The following is a 20,644-nucleotide window of genomic DNA, read 5'->3' as shown; positions in this document are numbered from 1 at the left end:
TCAACATAAACCACCCGATAAATACAAAGATTAGGAGCAGAATGCCGATAAAACACAGAGTGATCAGCTTCACTACGAGTCATGCCGAACTCCTGAATAACTGTGCTGAACTTACCAAACCAAGCTCGAGGGGACTGTTTCAAACCATATATAGTGACCTGCGCAATTAGCATACAAGACCACTAGATTCCTCCTGATGCTGGACGTGGACGGCGATGATAAGTCAAGAGTGGTGGAGTTGCAGAAGGTTGAATTGGACTAGGTGGTGGAACTGGAGCTATAGGTGGTGGAGTTGTAACTGGAGCTATAGGTGGTGGAGTTGTAACTGGAGCTGTAGGTGGTGGAGCTGCAACTGGAGCTGTAGGTGGTGGAGCTGCAACTGGAGCTGTAGGTGGTGGAGCTGCAACTGGAGCTGTAGGTGGTGGAGCTGGAGTTGTAGAGGAAGATGAATGGAAGATAGTGACTGAATCTCCAAAAGATGAAACTGGTAGCACCTCAGAAATATCTAAGTGATTACCTGGACCAGTGAAGTATGATTGGGTTTCAAAGAAGGTAACATCAGCGGACATAAGGTACCGCTGGAGGTCAGGAGAATAGCATCGTTACCTCTTTTGCGTTCTCGAGTAACCCATAAATATGCACTTAAGAGCACGAGGAACTAACTTATTATTTCCTGGAGTAAGGTTATGAACAAAACACGTGCTTCCAAAGATACAGGGTGGAAGAGAGAATAAAGGTAAATGGGGAAATAGGACAGAGAATGGAACTTGATTCTGGATAGCTGAAGATGACATACGATTAATAAGATAGCAAGATGTAAGAACTGCATCCTCCCAAAAATGCAACGGAACATGAGATTGTATGAGTAGGGTACGAGTAGTTTCAATAAAATGTCTATTCTTTCTTTCAGCTACCCCATTTTGTTGAGATGTGTACAGAGACGATGTTTGATGAATAATCCCATGAGAGTTCATAGACTGCTGAAATGGGAAGACAAATACTCTAGGGCATTATCACTACGAAATGTGCAGATAGAAACCCCAAATTGATTTTGAATTTCAGCGTGGAAGATCTGGAAAATAGAGAACAACTTAGACCGGTTTATCATCAAAAATATCCAAGTGCATCTGGAATAATCATCAATGAAACTGACAAAGTAGCGGAATCCCAATGTAGAACTGACCCGACTAGGACCCCAAACATCTGAATGGACTAAAGCCAAAGGTGACTCTACTCGATTATCTAGAGGCCAAGGGAAATGGGAGCAGGTATGTTTACCGAGCTGACATGACTCACACTCTAAAGTGGACAAGTGAGATAAACCAGGTACCATTTTCTGAAGTTTTGACAAACTGGTATGTCCCAACCGTTTATGTAATAAATCTGGTGAATCGGTAACAAGACAAGTTATTGAAGGAAGACAAGATGTGAGTCCATATGATTTTGCAAGGATAAGGTAATAAAGTCAATCTGTTTCACTCTAGGTACCAATGATCTGCCCCGTACTGCGTTCCTGTATAAAAGTAAGGTCATCAAGAAATAAAACAATGCATTTAAGTGATTTGGCTAAGCGACTAACGATTATGAGATTAAAAGGACTATTGGGAACATAAAGAACTGAGTCTAAAGGTAAGGAAGGAAGTGGACTTGCTTACCTATTCCAGTTGCCATGGTTTGAGATCCGTTGGCCATTGTGACTGTTGGAAGAGATTGAGGGTATGAAATAGTAGTGAAAATAGATTTGTTGGCAGAAATATGATCAGATACATCTGAAACAATGACCCAAGACTCAGAGGTTGAAGGTTGGGAGACACAAGTCACGCTACTATCTGTTTGAACAACAAAAGCTATCCGTGAATATGTCTGTTTACATGTTTTGTAATGAAGGAACTCAATATAATCCGATAAAGAAACCATTTGGATTGGATTCAATGAATTGGATCCAACGGATTGTGAGTTAAAGGCTTCTGATACGAATGCCATTATAATGCTGCGCCGAAAAAGCAGAATTTTTCTGGAAATCACTGTTCACGCAAAAAATATATAAAAGTGGTCGGAATTTGATTTAAATTGGATGAGTATGCTCGGATTTGCAAAGAGAAGACACTGCCCTGAAGGAGTTTTCCCAAATTCGGGATGGAGACTGCCTCACGCGCCGGCGCGTGGATGTCGGAGCTTCGCCGGAGAAATTCTTCCGGCGGCGCGTGAGGGCGCGTGCGTCCTTTTCTGCTGGAGATTTTTTCACGGGTTGGTCGCCGAGCTCTGATCTACTTCCTGGTGGTGTTATTTTTTGCACAATACTGATGGATAGTGGCCTTTTACTTGCAACAGCCCTGTGTTTGCCGGAAAAAGCCTTCCGGTTGACTGATTACTCTTCCCGGAGTCGCTGGAATTTATGCACAGCGATAAACTCTCACAATTGCTCTGATACCATGTGAGAAAGTACGGGAGAAAAATATTATTACTTAATTAAAGTGTTGTACAACCCTATTTATATACAATGATTACATAATAATAGGTATCTACTTCCCGATGTGGGATACTATACATGACTAACTACTTAACAACTTCGTTCCTAATCTTGTCTTTTCTTGGGGTGCCCATGCATCCATCTCAACATTCTCATTTCAGCTACGTTCATCTTCTTGATTTGAGACTTCTTGGCGGGCCAACACTCAGCCCCATACAATATAGTCGGTCTAACCACCACTCTGTAGAACTTGCCTTTAAGTGTAGAAGGTCAAAGGAACATCAAAGAAAATAAAGGATTAGAGTAAGATAGCTCTTAAAGAGTGCAGCAGAGATGCATTATACACAAAAATTAGTGGCAATTATTTCAGTTTAGGGTTTTCCGTTCCTTGATATTAGTCATAAACTAGCTTCCTTGTGTTTGTTCGTATCATTTTGAATGCTTGAAATATTAATAGAGTGTAGTTCTTTAGTGCAACTGAATTAATATTGCTAACTTAATGAAGCTTAAGAAATTCTCCAAGGGAAAAATCCCCAACAGAAAAGCTGTAACAAGATTGTTTGCCTTGCAAATTGAACTTTAAACTTTTTATTATATCCAATGTTAAAAGAAATTTGATCTTTCTGAATTTTATGATTAATACTGTCAACACATAGAAGTTAATATATAGCATTTTACGTTCAAATATTCTTGAATTAAGTTAGTCAAGCACTTTTTTATCGCAAGTAAGCCTGTCCACGGATGCTAGGTTGTATCAAAGTTGTATATAACACCAAAATTGTTCTGTTCAAGAGGAATACCTTGTTGCAATTGAATCCTGAAATACCATCATGGTTCGACACAATTATTTCATATAGGTCTTACTCTAGTAGTTTTTACAAAATAATTGCAAAGCTGATGGCTGAAAACTGGTATCAGATAATCAGAATGCCTTTGTAAAAGGCAGGCAAATTGTTGATGCTGCTATGGTGGCAAATGAATGCTTGGAGTATCTATTCAAAAGAAAGATCAAAGGAGTGGCTTGCAAGCTAGATTTGGAAAAGGCATATGACCATGTTAATTGGCATGTTTACTATATCTCATGAAGCAAATGGACTTTGGTGAAAGATGGATTGGGTGGATAAAATATTGTATATCCACAGTTAACTTTTCAGTCCTGATTAATGGATGTCCTCAGGGTTACTTCAAGTCTTACAGGGGGCCAAGGCAGCGGGATCCTTTGTCTCCTTATCTATTCTTGCTGATGATGGAGATTCTAAGCATCCTGCTTCAAAATGCAGAAAATTTGGGATGGATCAGAGGGTTGAAGTGTAGAAGAAGTGAGGGAGAAATCTCACACATACTTTATGCAGATGATACTTTGATTTTGTGTGAAACTGCGATAGATCAAATTTTACATCTTAGAGGAGTTCTATTAGCTTTTGAAGCTCTCTCAGTATTTAAAGTGAACTCGGCGAAGAGTAATGTTTCAGTATTAACGCAGAACATTGCATTGGTGATTTGGCAGACATTATTGGTTGTAAGGTGGAGCAGCTCCCTACGGCTTACTTAGGGCTGCCTTTAGGAGCTAAAAAGAATGACCAGAAGAATGTGGCAGGGAGTTCTGGACAGGTGTAGGAGTAAACTTGCTCCATGGAAGAAACGGCACTTGTCATTTGGGGGAAGACTTACACTGGTTAACAGTGTATTGGATGGTATGCCTACTTATTTGATGTCAATAATTAGAATGCCAACAACAGTGGAGAAAAAAATTGAGTGCTATGCGAAATAAATTCCTTTGGGAAGGTAATGCTGATAGAAGGAAGCTCCACTTGGTTAAGTGGCAGGAAGTGATGAAAGGAATAAAAGGAGAAGGTTTGGGTGTAAGGAATTTAAGGCTGCACAACAAAAGCCTATTATTTAGGTGGCTTTTGAGATATAATCATGAAAGCAATAGGTTATGAAACAACTCATAGATGTCAAATATGGCAAGAAGGATTTTTGGACTCGTGGCGCAGTCCAATCCTCTCCTAAAAGGGGAGTTTGGAGCACTATCAGTAGTCTATGGATTGAATGTAGTCAGTTTGTAAAGTTGGAGCTGGGGAGTGGTAATAATATCCAATTCTGGACTGATGTATGGATGGGGAATGGAAGTCTCAAATCAAAATTTCCAGTTTTATATCGATGCTCCACTGACAAGACTGGGAAGGTAGCAGACTTTTACTCGAGTAATGACTGGGCAGTTGATTTTCAGGAGGGGTCTTAATGACTGGGAAGTAGATGAATTCGCTCAGTTAATGCAATTGCTGGACAGTGTCAGTTTGGACAGCAATAGGAGAGATTCTATTATTTGGGCAGCAAGCAATGATGGGAAATTCACAGTTAGCAGAGGTTATACTCTTTTACAGAAGCAACAGGGGAGGTATGAATCTGATTGGCCATGGAAAGCAATATGGAAATGAAAAGCTCCTGTTATAGCATGTTTTGGGTGGGTGGCAGCAAAGGAAGCTTGTTTAACTCAGGATAATATCCAGAAGAGAGGAACTATTTTAATTAATAGATGCTATATGTGTGAAGAAGAATTAGAAACAGTCAATCATCTCCTCATTCATTAAGTGGCAAGACAGGGTTGGGAGCTATTCCTTGATTTGTATGGTATTAAATGGGTATGCCACAAAATGTAAAAGTCTGCTGAAGACATGGCAACATCAAAAACTGGCAAGAATTCAGCAGGCAGTGTGGAGAACAATCCCCCTTTGTGTCTTATGGACAATATGGTTGGAGAGAAACAGGATTTGCTTTTAAGGGATAAGACGACATGTATCCTGGATTAAAAATAGATGTCTTTTGAATTTGTTTTTTTGGGTGCAAAAGGAGTTTTATGAAAAATCTAGAACAATATATAGATTTCTTAGAGGAGATAGTTGATTTGTTGTTGAAAATTATTATGGAAGTTTTTGGTCTGGTGTAATTGTACCATCTTGGTACCTTCGTTAATAAAACATTACCTTATCAGAAAAAAGGTGATGGCTCTGGCAGACGTTGATCTTTATTCTTGATATATTAACTAACTAGAATTCTGTTTATATGTTTTGCACGTAAATGTTAAGGCTCATCAATTGATTTGTGACTGGAAATAAAGATTTTCACAAGGATCTTTTAGAGAACCTCTCAACATTGCTTGTCCCTCGGTTCCTTCCTTTTCAGAGTTTTCCTCTGATTGCCCTTCCTTTCCATTTTTCTTAATTATAGTTTGCTCTTTCAGTGCTTTTTCCATTTCCTTCCTTCGCTTCCAACTCTTGTCCCTGATTTCTTCTTATCCGCATTTTGTCATCTTTGGCTTTTGTTGCCTTGAGGCGTTTCTGGAGCGTAGCTATTCATTGATGACATGTAGATTCAGTATTTAGATCCCTTATCAACCTGATATCGTTTTTCTTTGTTATCAATGCGTCAACCATATTTTTTTTCTGATCAAGTCCACGTTCAACTATATTATCCCTCTCTACCAAGGAAACAGATGATACTAGATTTTGAATGCTGACATTTCCAAGTTTATTTTTTTTAACCTAAGCATAAGTTTTCATTGATAACCCAAAAGCCAAGCACTCTGATAATGCTGGTCATTGGTTATCAAAAAAGATAATGCTGGTCATTAAAAACAGATCTATCTTACAAAAGCTGCTTTCTTGTGTAAGGAGTCTATGAAATGTATCACTCTTTATTCATCATATACTGCACCAGAGGGCTCGCACGCTAGGACATATCAGTTATAAGGTAAGCAAGGCATAGCCTTCCTTTTAAAACATCTCTTATTCCTTTCATTCCTTAATGTCCAATCAATACAAGCTGTTCTTTTGGATCCCCCTTGTTTTCTTTTACCCTTAGTTCTATCCTGATCTTTCTTCCTTCCCAGCAAAATAACTCTTTACCTGATAAAGACATCATGTAGCACACACCAAAAATGCTACAGATAGTTCCCAGAGTTGGGGCCACCACTGGACTATGTGATGGTTTCCAGTTTTTACCCAATTTTGTTAAAATTTTTATCAGCACCTTTACAAGGGTGGTGCTGGTTCTACATAAAATTGAAACTTCTTTGCGGTTGCCATTTGGTTATAGCAGGTGAGTGGGAAATTTTCTTTTTGTGAATTCTTGGCTATTTAAGCTTGAAAAGTCTCTTTCACCGATATTGATGCTGAAATTAGTTACTCTGTTGCAAGTTGATTTTTTTTTTCATTCAATATATAGACTTCATTGAAATTAAAACACATCATGTTTCATCACAGCATAAGCTCCTATAAAATGAAACGACATAATCCGACAAGTTTTTTTTTTCCATTAAAATCATAAATAAAGCACGGGTGTTCCACCTTAAAACCCTAGCTTGGTTCTACGCCAGTGCCTCGCTTAGCATGGTACCTGATAGTGTTGTCAGTCCTTATACGGATCCAGTAAGGAATGGGCCTGTTTTGCCTCTGCTTCTTCGCCAGTTTCTTCTTAATCATAAATGTCTATGTGACAGCATTTTCACCGGTTGGAGATTCTCAGCGATAAGCTCTGATGCTGCTTGAACATTGAAACCCTCGATTGCAAGTTTACTATTGTAGCACTAAGTTCATACTCTTTTGGTGTTTTTGAATTTTCAGCAAATTGTGCGCCCATTTCAAAGAAGCATGCATTTTTACATCAACCTTTTCGCTTCAGCACCATGGACCTTATCGTCTTGTTGCGCTTTTCTTTATTACAAACACTGACCTTATCTCTGTTTGTGTCTTGCTAGTGCTCGGTGGATTGGTAATCATGGATTTTCTATAGGGATTGATGATGTCACACCTGGGGAAAACTTAGTTAAGCAAAAACAAGAAGAGATTTATCAAAATTACAAGAAATGTGAAGATCGTATTCAACAATTTAATGAAGGAAAGCTTGCCGTGCAACCAGGCTGTGATGCTGCCCAGACTCTGGAGGCTGAAGTAACTATGGCGTTGAATAAAGTTCGTGACGACATAGGAAAAGTAAGAACAACTTATCTTTTCATGTGCTGCCTTTTTCCAACTAACAGTCGTCACTTGTAGGGGTTTTATCTGTCATAACAGGTTTACTGCTAGAACCTTCATGTCTTTAATCTCTTCCTAGCTTCCCTGACAGATAAAAGGAGGGAAAGCATGGACAAGGAGAGCTTAGCCACAGTATTTTAAAAAAAAGGGCATCCTGATGCACAAAACGTCTTTCGTTCACGCAGGGTCCAGGAAAGGGCCGCACCCCGAGGGGTGGTAATATAGGCAGCCTACCGAGATGCAAACATAAGTGGCTAATTTCACGACTCGAACCTGTGACCTATAGGTCACTCGGAGACAACTTTACCGTTGTTCCAAGGCTCCCCTTCCTTAGCCACAATATACAAACATTTAAAACTTCAAGACCGAGTGAAGTGCTAAACTTGTGAGAGTAAAATAGTAAGTATAGAAGGCAAAGAGTTACATTTGGCTGCTGACTGAAGTGCTCATCATGTAAACAGCAGCTCGAATGGAACACCATAAGTCAATCTGAATAAACCATAACGGATGATGTTAAAGTTCAATTCGTCAATTAAAGAGTTTTGCCTACTCCCTACCCATGTAAAGTATAGGAAAACCTGTGTGCATCAAAGCCTTCACAATCCAGGAGCCTAATTTAGACATAATCCTCAAAAACCAGCCCCCCTGCAAAATCTACTGTCCTAAGACCTTATGTTTCCATAGTTCTTTTTGGCGCCTCTTCCCCGGTCTTCTATCAAAACTTTGTCCATTAGAAAAACCCTTGCCAAATTGCACAAACCATTTTATGATTTAATCAAATTGTGGCCAACTATATGTGGATTTATACATTATATTCATGTTCTTCACCTGGAAAACAATGTCTCCTTGCATCAAAGAAGAGAGCCCAGTCAGTGATAGTGCCAACTTGTAATGAGAATTTTCTTCCTTAAAGCAAATCGTCGCTTTAAGGTCCTACCAAATCCAATCTATGAAAAAAAGAAATTGAGTGATCATTTGCATCCAAGGCCTGCATCAAATAATATTTAGAGTTAGGAGGCATGCTTCTTTGCAGTCTCTTTGTTTCCTCTTGTAGCTTTCTCCCAGAGATATAGCTGTTGTGATGTTTAGTTGTTAACTCATAATGTCACATTTTGATACGGGATGATGGAGCAAATTTTCCTGAATATGAATTTTTTTACAGATTTGTATGAAAGCACTACATTGGAGGAATAGTCCTCTGATCATGTCACAGTGTGGTTCAAAAGGATCCCCAATTAACATAAGCCAGATGATTGCATGTGTTGGTCAGCAGTCCGTTGGCGGTCGTCGTGCTCCTGATGGATTCATAGATCGAAGTCTTCCTCATTTTCCTACCAAATCAAAGTTTCCAGCTGTGAGTACTTCATGTTACATTATCAGTTTATTTGTTATTCTCTGGATCTTTAGTCATCGCTCTTCCGACAAGAGCTCAAGGTCTTTTCTTGTACGCCTCTATGCTAGTAGTAGGTGGGATCCCTGAGAACATCCTCCTACTGTGTTCACTTTTTTTTTTTTTTTTTCCCGTTCAATCTTTTCAATTAAATTTATTAAGCTGCATCAGTTTGTTGCTGCCGAGGGTCTATCAAAAACAACCTCTCTACCTTACACAAGGTAGAAATAAGATCTGAGTACACCCACCCTCCCCAGACCCCACTTATGGGATCACGCTGGGTATGTTGTTGTTGTCTGTTGCTGCCATACAGTTATCATGATTCCGTATCTAATTCTTTATGTGACGTGTTTTCAGTAACACAGTGTCATATATAGTTATTTAAGCGGACTACACGTTACAATTGTTTCTCATTCACGTACGTGACTGTACTTGTACTATTAAATGATTGACCGGATGCCTTGGGTGAGATATGCATTTAGCAGATAGTGCTAGTGACTGTTGTGTCTGTCTATTCTACCAATGGAAGTTCACACCTGCCCACTCGTTAGCTATTGGTCTATCTCTTCTACCAATGGAAGTTCACCTCAGCTCAATTGCCTCTCGTATATTCTAGTTACTTTGAGTTGGCTGAAGAAATGGTAATGAACTGGAAACCTAATAAGAGCGGATAAATGTGGTGCTTTTGAGCATAAGGATGATTCTGAATTTGACAAAGGAACACATTTTTTGCTGGCTGCCATCTGTTGTGGGAAGAGAAACATTTCTTTGGTGGGGCCGTGGGAAGACGTATCCTAGGGACTAGGCACATTTACCATGTTCTGCAGCAGGAGTAAATGGGCTCTCCATGTCACGGGCCTCACGGCTGTTTCTACTGTGAGATCCCAGAATTATTCCTTTGATAAGCCATTATATGTAGGTCTAAGTGGTCATGTGGTGCACTATCTTTGGTTCCAGGAATGGGAAAGGGAGGGGACGGTTTACTTCGCTTAGGTTAAGTATTAATGATATAAAAATAAGAGAGAGAAGCAGATACTTCGATGGTTTTGACGATTTGATGATTATAGGACACACCTATTTATAGGTGTCAAATGGAAGACTATCCAATTTCTTTGTAGTTTCCTGGTAAGACATTCCTTTTCAGATTTTGATCTTTCTTTGTTTTATTCAATCACTTTTTAAGTGATTGGTTAAAAATTGAGATATAATGACGGAGAGATGGGAATAAATTATATGACATCATGGAGAACATTGATTGCTCAGAAGCTTGGTATGACTGGGTTGAGAGAAGGACAAATACTTTATGCTGCATGTCAGTGAGTAGGAAGGTGCTTTTATGGTTGTGTCAACTGCTTTTAAAATGGTTTATTCAGATTCATCAATTGCAGTTATGTTATTTTAAGGAAGAGATGCTTAAAGTAATTATTGTTGTTACTTATGCACTCAACTGTACAAATTGCTTGTATGTACGCCCGTGGATGCTGATTACAGTTATGTTTTTGGTTCAGGCTAAAGGGTTTGTAGCTCATTCCTTTTTTGACGGTTTGTCAGCAACTGAGTTCTTTTTTCACACAATGGGAGGAAGAGAAGGCCTTGTTGATACAGCAGTATGGATTTCCTCTTTCGACTTATTTGATGGCGTTACTATTTATTTCTCATTCGGACATTAGATTTGTTTACCTGAATTCTTCATTTGTCTGCCTTGACATACTTGTATGGAACGGATGTGATATAAGTGCGGATACTTGTAGATTTTTTGAAATGCACTAAAAATTAACAAAAAGATTGCAAAAACTCGTATCGGATGCTTAACACACCTGTATCAGATATGAGAGTGCATGTAACATAGGATGTGTCCGGATCCAACAGATTCTTGCTGGTGTCTTCCTTTAAGTGTCAAGGCTAAAGTTTTGCCAGTGTTGGATGTTCATCCATTTCGATCGTCACAGGTTAAAACTGCTGACACCGGATACATGTCTCGTCGACTTATGAAAGCTTTAGAGGACCTTGCTGTTTATTATGACAACACTGTACGAAATGCCAGCGCAAGTATAATTCAGTTCATGTATGGTGATGATGGCATGGATCCTTCACAGATGGAAGAGAAAAAAGGCCGTCCTCTGAACTTTAGCAGATTATTTATGAAAGTTAAGGTATGAGCTTCAATTTTTTAATAGAATTCTCAACAGTTTTATGGCGAAGGTTAGAAAATTTTGATAATAATTTCTATTTACAGGCAACGTGTCCTCCTAGAGGTGAGAAGGGTTTGTCTTACTCGGAAATCTGCGAGATAGTCAATGAAAGGCTCTCGTATCATGATATGAGTCCTGAAGGGGGGTGCTCAGAGGCATTCCGGGCTTCATTATCAGATTTTCTGATTAAAAATTTAGCTGAAACCTTGAAGAGATTACGGGAAGCCCTCTTATTGGGTGAAGAGCAGTATGCAGGGGGTGACCGTGAATATCTTGAAAACGTTGCATTAAACATATCTGGTATTACAAAGAAGCAACTACAGGTAAATAGAGTGTTATCCTATATTAACTGTTCTGCTAGCCAAAATCATTTAAATTGGAATCAAGGAATAATTCTATAATATCCCCTGTGGTAGGACTTAAAAATAAAGATATAGCATGTAAAAATTGACATGAATCTGTGTCCAGTATTCTAGGAACGGTTGGGTATCATATAGGTTACAAGACCTACGAGCTGTACTTCATTGAGTGAATACTTTCAATGGGGAATTTAGGAAAAGACAGAAAGGAGAAACAAAGAGATAAATCTTTTCTATTTTAAAAAGAGAGAGTATCTGTAATTTCTCCAAGCAATAAAGTTACTAATAGCACTGTGTGATGTGTGGGTTTTTATTTTTCCTTGCTTCTTTGTAGGTGTTCCTCAACATGTGCATCTCTCGCTATCACCTGAAAAGACTAGAATCGGGAACTGCTATTGGTGCAATTGGAGCTCAGAGTATTGGGGAACCTGGGACACAGATGACATTGAAAACCTTTCACTTTGCTGGAGTTGCAAGCATGAGTATCCTTGTTTATTTGGAGCTTAATTTTGCATCTTCAAGTTGGTTTTTTTGGATAGTCTAGATGGGTTTTTATCATATTATCCTGTTTCTTTAACTCTTTGGTAGACGTTACACTTGGAGTCCCTCGAATAAAAGAAATTATAAATGCAGCAAAAAAGATCAATACTCCTATTATTACTGCAAAACTTCTGTCTGCTGCTAATTTAACTGCAGCAAGGATGATTAAAGCCCGCATTGAGAAAACTCTTTTGGGACAGGTAAGTTAATTGTATTTGCTAAATCTTTTTAGACTTAATGCCTCAGTTGACACCTCAACTTATTCCGTTCTGCAAAGCTGGCCCCTAAGTTCCATTTTTTTCGTTTAAACACCTGTACTTGGTAAAAACACATTTCAAACGCTTCTGAAAATAGAAATAGCACGTATCTCTCAATCACTCTTATGTGTTATACACATCGTATAACTTTTTGACACATCACAGACAAAAGAATGACACGTCAAGGCATACTATAATTGGCAACACATTCATCTGGAAGCCATTCCTTTCCTTCCCCTTGACTGCCTCTTTATTCGCCAACTCCAACCACCACTCCCTTGACGACCTTATCTCCTTTGCACCTTCTCTGCGTCCTCTTCTCCTCCACCATTTATCACTGCCAGCGCCCTCAAGTGGGTATCCCAACAGCACCAGGCCTTCACCTCTTACTCACCTCCACCCTCATTGCCTTACCACCACTGCCACCACCGAGCATATTGCCTCCACCTAAGTTGCTTGGGCTCGGGTGCGGGTGTCCGATATGGGTGCGGATCTAGAGGTTGGATCTTTCATGATCTAAATTTTAAGATTCGGGGGTACGGATCTAGGTACGGTTGTGGGTGTAGGGATTCGGCTAAAAATAATTCAAATATCTAAAAATAGAGTTATATAAATATTTCTAAATTATGAGACATTATGTGAAAAACTTACAAGGTATTCCGAGAAGGAGAAAAATATTGATCAAGAGGAGAATCTGAGGAGATAAAAGGAAAAGGACCGATATAGAAATTTTTATGTACAAGGTATTCCATTTTCTTCAAATTCATCTTGGCATTTATTTTGATTTAAAAAATCATTGTATCTGTCCCGAATTTCTCCGTCGATTTTGGTCAAAGTACCCAAAATCAGTTGACCAAATCTGATACGGATCCTACACCCACACCCATGTCGTGTCAACACGGGTGCGGCACCGAAAGTGAAGAGTCCAAGCAACTTAGGCCTCCACCACTTCCTCTCTTGTATACTCTTCACCTCCACCCGTCTACAGTGCTCCTTGTGCACGCCCACCACTGCCCTCCTAGCCATTTTGCTTTCTTTGTTGACCGGCAGGATCCTTGTTTTTCAATCACGAATCTAACCTCCTACAACTCTTAAAGGTCCGGTCTGCTCTTGTTGGCTTCAAAATTCAAGTTGGGTAAGAGTGGTATGGATAGAACTCAAAGAATGGGATTTGGAGTTGGGGATATTGAAGATCATGAGGAATTTGGTAATTTGATTATTTTGACCTTTGGTTTTTAGGCCAATTCTACAGAAAAATATTAAATTTTGATGGCAGCAGAAAGCATAGTAGTGTTTGGAGAGTGGTGATCAAAGAAAAAGAAAGTAGAAAGAAAGATAACAGGGATGATTTTCTTCATATTTGCTTTCCACCCATGCTTTTAAGCCACATCATCGAAACCGATGCCTCATGAACATGGTCAATGGTCGAAGGTGTTTAAAATATGTGTTTTTACCAAGTATAGGTCTTTAAATGGGAAAAGGGGAGTCGGGGGCCGTCTTTGCAGACCAGGACAAGTGAGATGTCAATTTAGGTATTAAGCAATTTTTTTCATGATATAATAGCTGCTTAGTTACTTGAACTGCTTACTGTGCAAGAATGCTGCTAGAGATGGTTGTTTTTTTTTTTTTTTTTTAACTTCATAGTTTGCATCTTCAACTAAATCATCGATAATAACACTACCGAGCCCTAGTTGGATTGCTACACTGCTTCTTTCTCAGAAGCTTTTATCAAATGACTCCTATAATAGCCTTACATTCCAGTACACTGGGCTTCTCAATTGAAAATATACTGAAAGCAACGCCGGTAAGAACTCAAGTTTTAACTTTGGTATAACTCATGCAATATTTTCAACTTTCTACATAACTTATGTAGCATTTACTTGTTCTGGAAAATATGAAGTACATGAAAAGCTACTTAAAATCTGTAAAATATTATGCATAATGTTAAAAATATTCCTTGCCCTGTTTAGAGCAATATATTTTGATCCCTGCCATTTCTTCTTCCACTCAAACCTCCTTGATTAATTTGTGAAGCTCTCATAATGACATTGAACTAAGTACTTTGTGAGTTGAACATTTATTTCCTGTGCAGGTGGCTAAGAGTGTAAAGATTGTGATGGCGTCTCGATTAGCATCAATTGCTATTACGCTAGATATGGAGACAATTCAGGTTTCACAACTGTGTATTGATGCTTATACTGTCAAGCAATCGATTTTGCAGACCCCAAAAATAAAATTGAAAGAACAGGTGAGAAAGGTTGTGTTTCTGGTTCGGCTGCTTATCTATTAATTATATCTTATTGGGTAAAATTCCTATTTTCTGCAGCAAGTAAAAGTTTTGAACCCCAGGAAGCTGGAAGTTTTTCCTCAGGCTAATAAAGATAAACTGCATTTTGAACTTCACCGGTTGAAAAATAAGCTTCCTGCTGTTGTTGTGAAGGTATGACAATTATCAACACTTAAATCAAACTAAATCTGTGAGTTTTTGTCCGAACTACTCTGTTCACTTCAACTTGTAAATCTTGTCGGGATATCAGGGTATTACTACGGTTCAAAGGGCTGTGGTGAACAAAGAACAAGAAAGAGATCGTAAGAGTGATGCCAAAGGAGAAACATATGAGTTGCTTGTTGAAGGGTAAGTTTTATGTACGGCTTCCGCATTCTACATCATTTGGTTGTGCTCTGTTTGGTGTGGCAAGCCTGTTATTCACTACAATATTCTGATAACTAGATGTATTCAAGATCTCAGAACTTATTTCTCTTTTCGGAAGAGAGATTCCAAAAGTTATTTCGCTTTCACATACCTTATTCTTTTTTGTTAAATTAAAGAATAACCTAAGAGGAGGGCTAGTTAGGTTATCGAAAACGTTGCACCAATCTAGAGAATTTGAAACCTCCTTCTCAAACAATTGCTTAAAGTGAAGTAGATTAGAACTTGGGTCAATCTTAGTCTTTATAACCTCCTTTTGAACAGACCAGGGTAGTCTCGGACTAATAATGGCCCCCTTACCAAATTGATTATCTTCAATTATTTATAGCTCTAACATTAGATATTCATCTAATTGTATCTATCAAAATAAATTGGTAAATCTTAATTTTAAAAGTATATTCATTAGCAAAAATAGTGTATTTAACTAGTCAATGGCTACAAATATACATTAAAATCCAGTAAAGTTGTTACAAATTTGTCTGTTATTTTTTTCTTTGGGACTTGCATACGCATGCTATGTTTGCAATTAATGATTTAGACATAATCTCAATATCATAACAGTACAGCAAACTAATTTAAAAATTAAATGCAATTATGATCTCAAATATATGAAAGAAGACAAAAAACTGTAACTGCGGGCTGCATTTTATGTCTATGCAGGCAGTGTAAGGCTGTCGGCTGTTACATGAAAATTACTGTTCTACCAAGATTCTGGAGGCTCTGATACCATATTGAAGCGTCTCACCTACCTCATCTAAAAGTTTAAGTTGTTAGAAAGAAGGAACACTGTAAAATATTTATTTATCTATGTAAGTTTAGGTCTGTTACATTTTTAAAAATCAAATAAGAAATTACTTTGAAATTTATCTTTTCAATTGGAAAAAAGTAATTAATGGAACAATTTTAATCACGAGATCATGATTTGGAGCTGTTCTGGGGCTGGTTTGTTGCAGTTAGATCATTTAAAAAGATTTGAAAGGATTATAAAGTATGTGCAGAAAATCTGTATTTGTTTGTTTGATTGAGAGGTTAACTGGAAGGCTAGCAACTCATCTAATCAAATTTTATTTCAAAATAATATTGTCTAATATAGTTTCGACGATCTTGTGAAGAAGTGTACAAGAGAATAACAGTCCTACCTTACTGTTTTGGTTCAATTTTCAGCAGCTTGGGCTTTTGGTTTTCTTTTCTGGGACTCCATGATCCAGTTAGTTCTTGCAATAAAATAGAAGTCCTTCCACACGATACCTGATTTGCTCTTTCCTTTCTGCAGTACCGGTCTCCTAGCCGTAATGGGCATTGACGGAGTTGATGGGCGTAATACAAAGAGTAATCATATAATGGAGGTGCAACAAAGACTAGGCATTGAAGCAGCAAGGATCTCTATAATTGATGAGATTAACTATACCATGTCAAGTCATGGAATGACAATAGACTTGCGGCACATGATGCTTCTAGCAGATCTGATGACATATAAGGTAGTTCTCCTGGAAATTTTTCCTCATCCAAAAACATGTTGGATTCCTTTAATGTCCGATTAACAAGTTTAATGGACACTTTTTTTTTTCTATCATAGGGTGAAGTTCTGGGAATAACCAGACATGGCGTTCAGAAAATGAAAGATAGCGTACTGATGTTAGCCTCATTTGAGAAGACAACTGACCACCTGTTTAGTGCATCTGTAAATGGAAGGGATGATAAGATAGAAGGAGTTAGCGAATGCATCATCATGGGCATACCAATGCAGATAGGCACTGGGATGTTTAAACTTCGGCAATGGTATGTGTTTGATATTTTAGCATGAAAATTTTAATCTTGAACCTTAACATATCTTTTATGTATGTCGTAATTATTTGAATAAGCTAATCATCAGAAGCTCCAAAGGGAGAAAATTGATTAGTTTACACAACCTTTAAGGTCTTATTGCTAGATCAGAGAAGTAATATTCTAAGGAATGGTTTCTTTTCATATAATAATCTAGTGTTGGCCTGTCTTTGCTTCCGACTGATGCAGGACGAGAAGGGAGATGGGATAAATGGGAGAAAATTAAAGAGAAGTGGGCGAACAAGAGAAGAATAAGATAAACCACAGAGATTTCTATCATAGGGTTAAATCATTTTTTTGTGCAAGTTTCTGAAACAAAATAAACAAAGCCTTATTTATAGGGTAGGGGGTCCTAAACAAGATTTTCTATCTTGTTCCAATTACCTGGAGTTATTGTAGTAGCTCCTAAATTCTAGCTGCATATTAAAGTGTCTTTTCTATCGTGAATCTCTAAAATCCAATGAAATCCAAACGTCTGCTTTGGTAGGATAATTCCAGAATAACTTGGTTATTTTGATCCCTCCACTTATCATAGTTTATCCTTTATTCCTGCCCTCTTCTCTTGTCATTCTTGTGAATGTTTTTATAGTTTGATGTTCTTCGTACAGTCCAAGTTAACTAATCCCTTGTTTCCCTGTGTTTTGTCTTTCCTTTGTCTATGCCAGTGTTCAGCAGGTTGAGCTGAATTATCAATCAGAACCTATGTTATCCTAGGACTTCTAAATGCATTTGTCTGGTTTTGCAAAGTTAATATTTTGTCAATGCCTCAATGGCATTTGGGAGGCGCTGCTGAATTCTCTTCGAAGGATAATGGCAGAGGTAAAGATGAATTTAATATGAGGAGAATATGCACTCTTTTTGTGGCTTGATATTTCGATGCAGCTGCTTGTTTTCTTCTTCCATTGCATATTGTGCATCAAAATTTGTTTTTATAGTTCCTAATCTGTGAACTATTCTTCAAAATGCTTTAATGGATAGTATTTTCAGATTTCTCCTCTTTTTCCTTCTGCTTACTGTTTTTCCTTCTATGTATCATGGGGCACCCACTCTCGGGTTTGGGGGAGGAAGGAATTGGAAAAGCTGGAGCATTGTCAGATGTTATTGGATATTAATTTGGTGCTACTTTTCTTGATTTAACCATCTTACCTTTTATCTTCTTTGGCACTGATTGTACAGGTAGACGACTTGCAATGTTTTCTTCGTGTGGCGTGATATGCAGATTCTAGCATTGACCATGCAACATCAGGTGAATTTTAAAAGAAATCGTCGAAGGAGGCAGTCTTACCAACACCTGGAAGATTGGTTTCACCAACCTTATAACGTAGAAAGTTACTTTGGCCCCTGTTGGTAATCATGTTTACGGGTGACATTGTTTTCATCTTTATTTAAGGCAAAACGTAATTTCGGGAGTCCCTCCTCCAGCCTGTGGTAGCACATCCTTATGTTACTCCATGGTTGCTGATGCAGATTTTGTTAGTATTTCTTATGATGCATTTGCACAAAGTCTTGGCATATTGGTAACTCATATTGGGAATCTTCCCTCAGGGAATTGCAGAATGTTTAGCTATCCAACCATTTGTTAGAGGAATAGGAGTAGTGTACAGTCTGTGAAGCAATAGAAGCAAATTAGGAAATTTGAATTATAATTTTCGGAAGAGGAATTTATGCTTTTGGCATAAATTTCCTAGTTTATGTTTATTTAGAGTCAAGATAGAAAAGTAACTTGTGAGAAAGGGAATTGCACTTTTTGTTTCTGGAGTTCACCATTTCTGGACTTTAAATCTGGGGCAAGACTTTTCACATGTGTGAAGAGGTCAATGATGTACCTGTCACTTTAATAGATGTTTTATGGTCCGCAAAAGGTTCCTTCTTTTTACAATGTTAAGGTGATGTAAATTGATTCTTTTGGCGTTCCATAACATTACATTTTTTTCTACAACATTGCTATTAGAGTGTGTGTGTGTTGTGTGTAAAATGGTAGTCGCTACCTTTTTGGCTGAACCAATTGTCGGGCGATGTTTTTTCCCTTTCTTGGACTGTAAAAAATAGTTGGCCACTGTTTAAAAAGATAAGGCAAATGACCAAGATATTTCACATCTTCAGTTTCTGGATACAAATATCTCGCCGGGAAGGTTTAATTCTTAAAGGAAATCAAGAAATATAGTGTATTACTTAATACAGAAAAGTCTTGATGTACCAATAAAAGAATATTATTTTAGGGCCATAAACAAGAATTCAGGATGATTTTTAATTTTTCGTATGCTAATGTCCACACCATCTTCATGAATTCGGACGACTGCTTTGAATCATCTCAAATTTTGTGGGCCCATAAGAAAAAACCTAATGAACAATAGTCATTGTTTTGCCATGACTGTTTTTCGCTTTTTGATGTTTTAGGGCCATAAAACAAAATCCATGACGATTTTCAATTTTTTGTGTGCTAATGTCCACACCATCTTCATGAATTTGTGAGACGGGCTGAATCGCTTAAAATGTTGTAGGCTTATCAGAAACGACCTAATAAACAATAGTCATTATTTCGGCATGATCGTTCCTCATTTTTTTTTGGTATTTTAGGACCATAAAACAGGAATTGAAGACGATGTTTAATTTTTAAAATGACAATGTCTCTTCATGAATTCGGGCGAGTGGCTCTGGATCGCCAATTTTTTTGGCCTATTAGAAATGATCTATTGAACAATAATCATTTCTTTGTCATGACCATTCTTCTTTTTTGCTGTTTTAGGGCCATAAAGCATAAATTCATGACGATTTCTAATTTTTCGTGTGCTAATATTCACGCGATCTTTATAAATTTGGGCGACGCACTCCGAATCGCCTAAACATTTGTGGGCTTATCAGAAATGACCTAATGAACAATAGTTTTTGCTTCGTCATAATTGTTCCTCGTTTTTTGACATTTTAGGATCCTAAAAGAGAATTTCAGAATGATTTTTAATTTTACGTGTGTTAATGACCATTCCATCTTTTATCAATTTGGGCGATAGGCTCCGAATTGCCTAAATTTTTTTGGACCCATAAGAAACAACCTAATAAAAATTATTCATTATTTCGCTATGACCATTTCTCGTTTTTGGTGTTTTAGGGCCATAAAAACAGGAATTTAGGATAATTTTTAATTTTTCATGTACTAATGTCCACGCCATCTTCATAAATTCAGGCGACGGTCTCGGAATCACCTAATATTTTGTGGGCATATCAGAAATGACCAAATGACACAATAGTCATCCTTTGCCAAGATCATTCCTTTTTTTTTTGGTCATTTTAGGACCATAAAACAGGAGTTTAGGACGATTTCTAATTTTTCGTGTGCTAATGTCCATGGCATCTTCATGAATTCTATCGATAGACATCAAATCGCCTAAAATTTTGTGGGCCCATCAAAAACAACCTAATGAACACTAGTCATCGCTTCCCACATCCGTTCCTCGTTTTTGATCTTTTAGGGACATAAAATCAGAATCTCGAGCGGTTTCCAACTTTTCATGTGCTAATTAATATCCACGCTATTTTCATGAATTCGGGTGACGAGCTCCGATTCGCCTAAAATTTTGTGGGCCTACCAAAAATGACCTAATAAACTATAGTCATTGTTTCGTCCTGACCGTTACTCGTTTTTTGGCTTTTTAGGACCATAAACCAAGAATTCAGGATGTTTTCTGATTTTTCATGTGCTAATGTCCATGCCATCTTCATGAATTCAGGTAACCGGATCCGAGTCGCCTAAAATTTTGTGGGCCAATCAGAAAAGACTTAATGAACAATAGTCATTACCTCTCTATGACCGTTCCTCGTGGCATTTTAGGTCCTTAAATAGTAATTCAACACGGTTTCTAATTTTTTGT

The 20,644-nt window shown here is 37.9% G+C and overlaps 1 protein-coding gene and 1 long non-coding RNA gene across 3 annotated transcripts in view; one reads left to right on the top strand and one right to left on the bottom strand.

Annotated features, from left to right (window-relative positions):
• Positions 1-18,174, top strand: part of LOC104246271 (DNA-directed RNA polymerase III subunit 1) — a 40,635-nt gene extending 22,461 nt beyond the window's left edge. For both annotated transcript variants that reach the window (XM_070162431.1, XM_070162432.1), the window contains 14 exons: positions 7,230-7,464; positions 8,669-8,860; positions 10,405-10,503; positions 10,846-11,049; positions 11,133-11,411; positions 11,782-11,929; positions 12,036-12,187; positions 14,337-14,492; positions 14,571-14,684; positions 14,782-14,879; positions 16,228-16,432; positions 16,531-16,733; positions 17,444-17,597; positions 17,955-18,174. In XM_070162431.1, the coding sequence (XP_070018532.1) occupies positions 7,230-7,464; positions 8,669-8,860; positions 10,405-10,503; positions 10,846-11,049; positions 11,133-11,411; positions 11,782-11,929; positions 12,036-12,187; positions 14,337-14,492; positions 14,571-14,684; positions 14,782-14,879; positions 16,228-16,432; positions 16,531-16,733; positions 17,444-17,492 (2,134 nt within the window). In that variant the 3' untranslated portion in view covers positions 17,493-17,597; positions 17,955-18,174. The remainder of the gene's footprint in view (positions 1-7,229; positions 7,465-8,668; positions 8,861-10,404; positions 10,504-10,845; positions 11,050-11,132; positions 11,412-11,781; positions 11,930-12,035; positions 12,188-14,336; positions 14,493-14,570; positions 14,685-14,781; positions 14,880-16,227; positions 16,433-16,530; positions 16,734-17,443; positions 17,598-17,954) is intronic.
• Positions 7,422-8,662, bottom strand: LOC104246270 (uncharacterized). The gene is made up of 4 exons (XR_715919.2): positions 8,335-8,662; positions 8,085-8,247; positions 7,931-7,995; positions 7,422-7,590 (listed from the first exon to the last, which is right to left on the bottom strand). It is a non-coding gene; the product is annotated as an uncharacterized lncRNA (long non-coding RNA).
• Positions 18,175-20,644: the final 2,470 nt, after the last annotated feature.

The sequence above is a fragment of the Nicotiana sylvestris genome, chromosome 11 (genome assembly GCF_000393655.2).
Source record: "Nicotiana sylvestris chromosome 11, ASM39365v2, whole genome shotgun sequence".
NCBI lineage: Eukaryota > Viridiplantae > Streptophyta > Magnoliopsida > Solanales > Solanaceae > Nicotiana > Nicotiana sylvestris.
The sequence above is the reverse complement of the archived record's forward strand: the minus strand, read 5'-3'. Positions and strand labels throughout refer to the sequence as shown.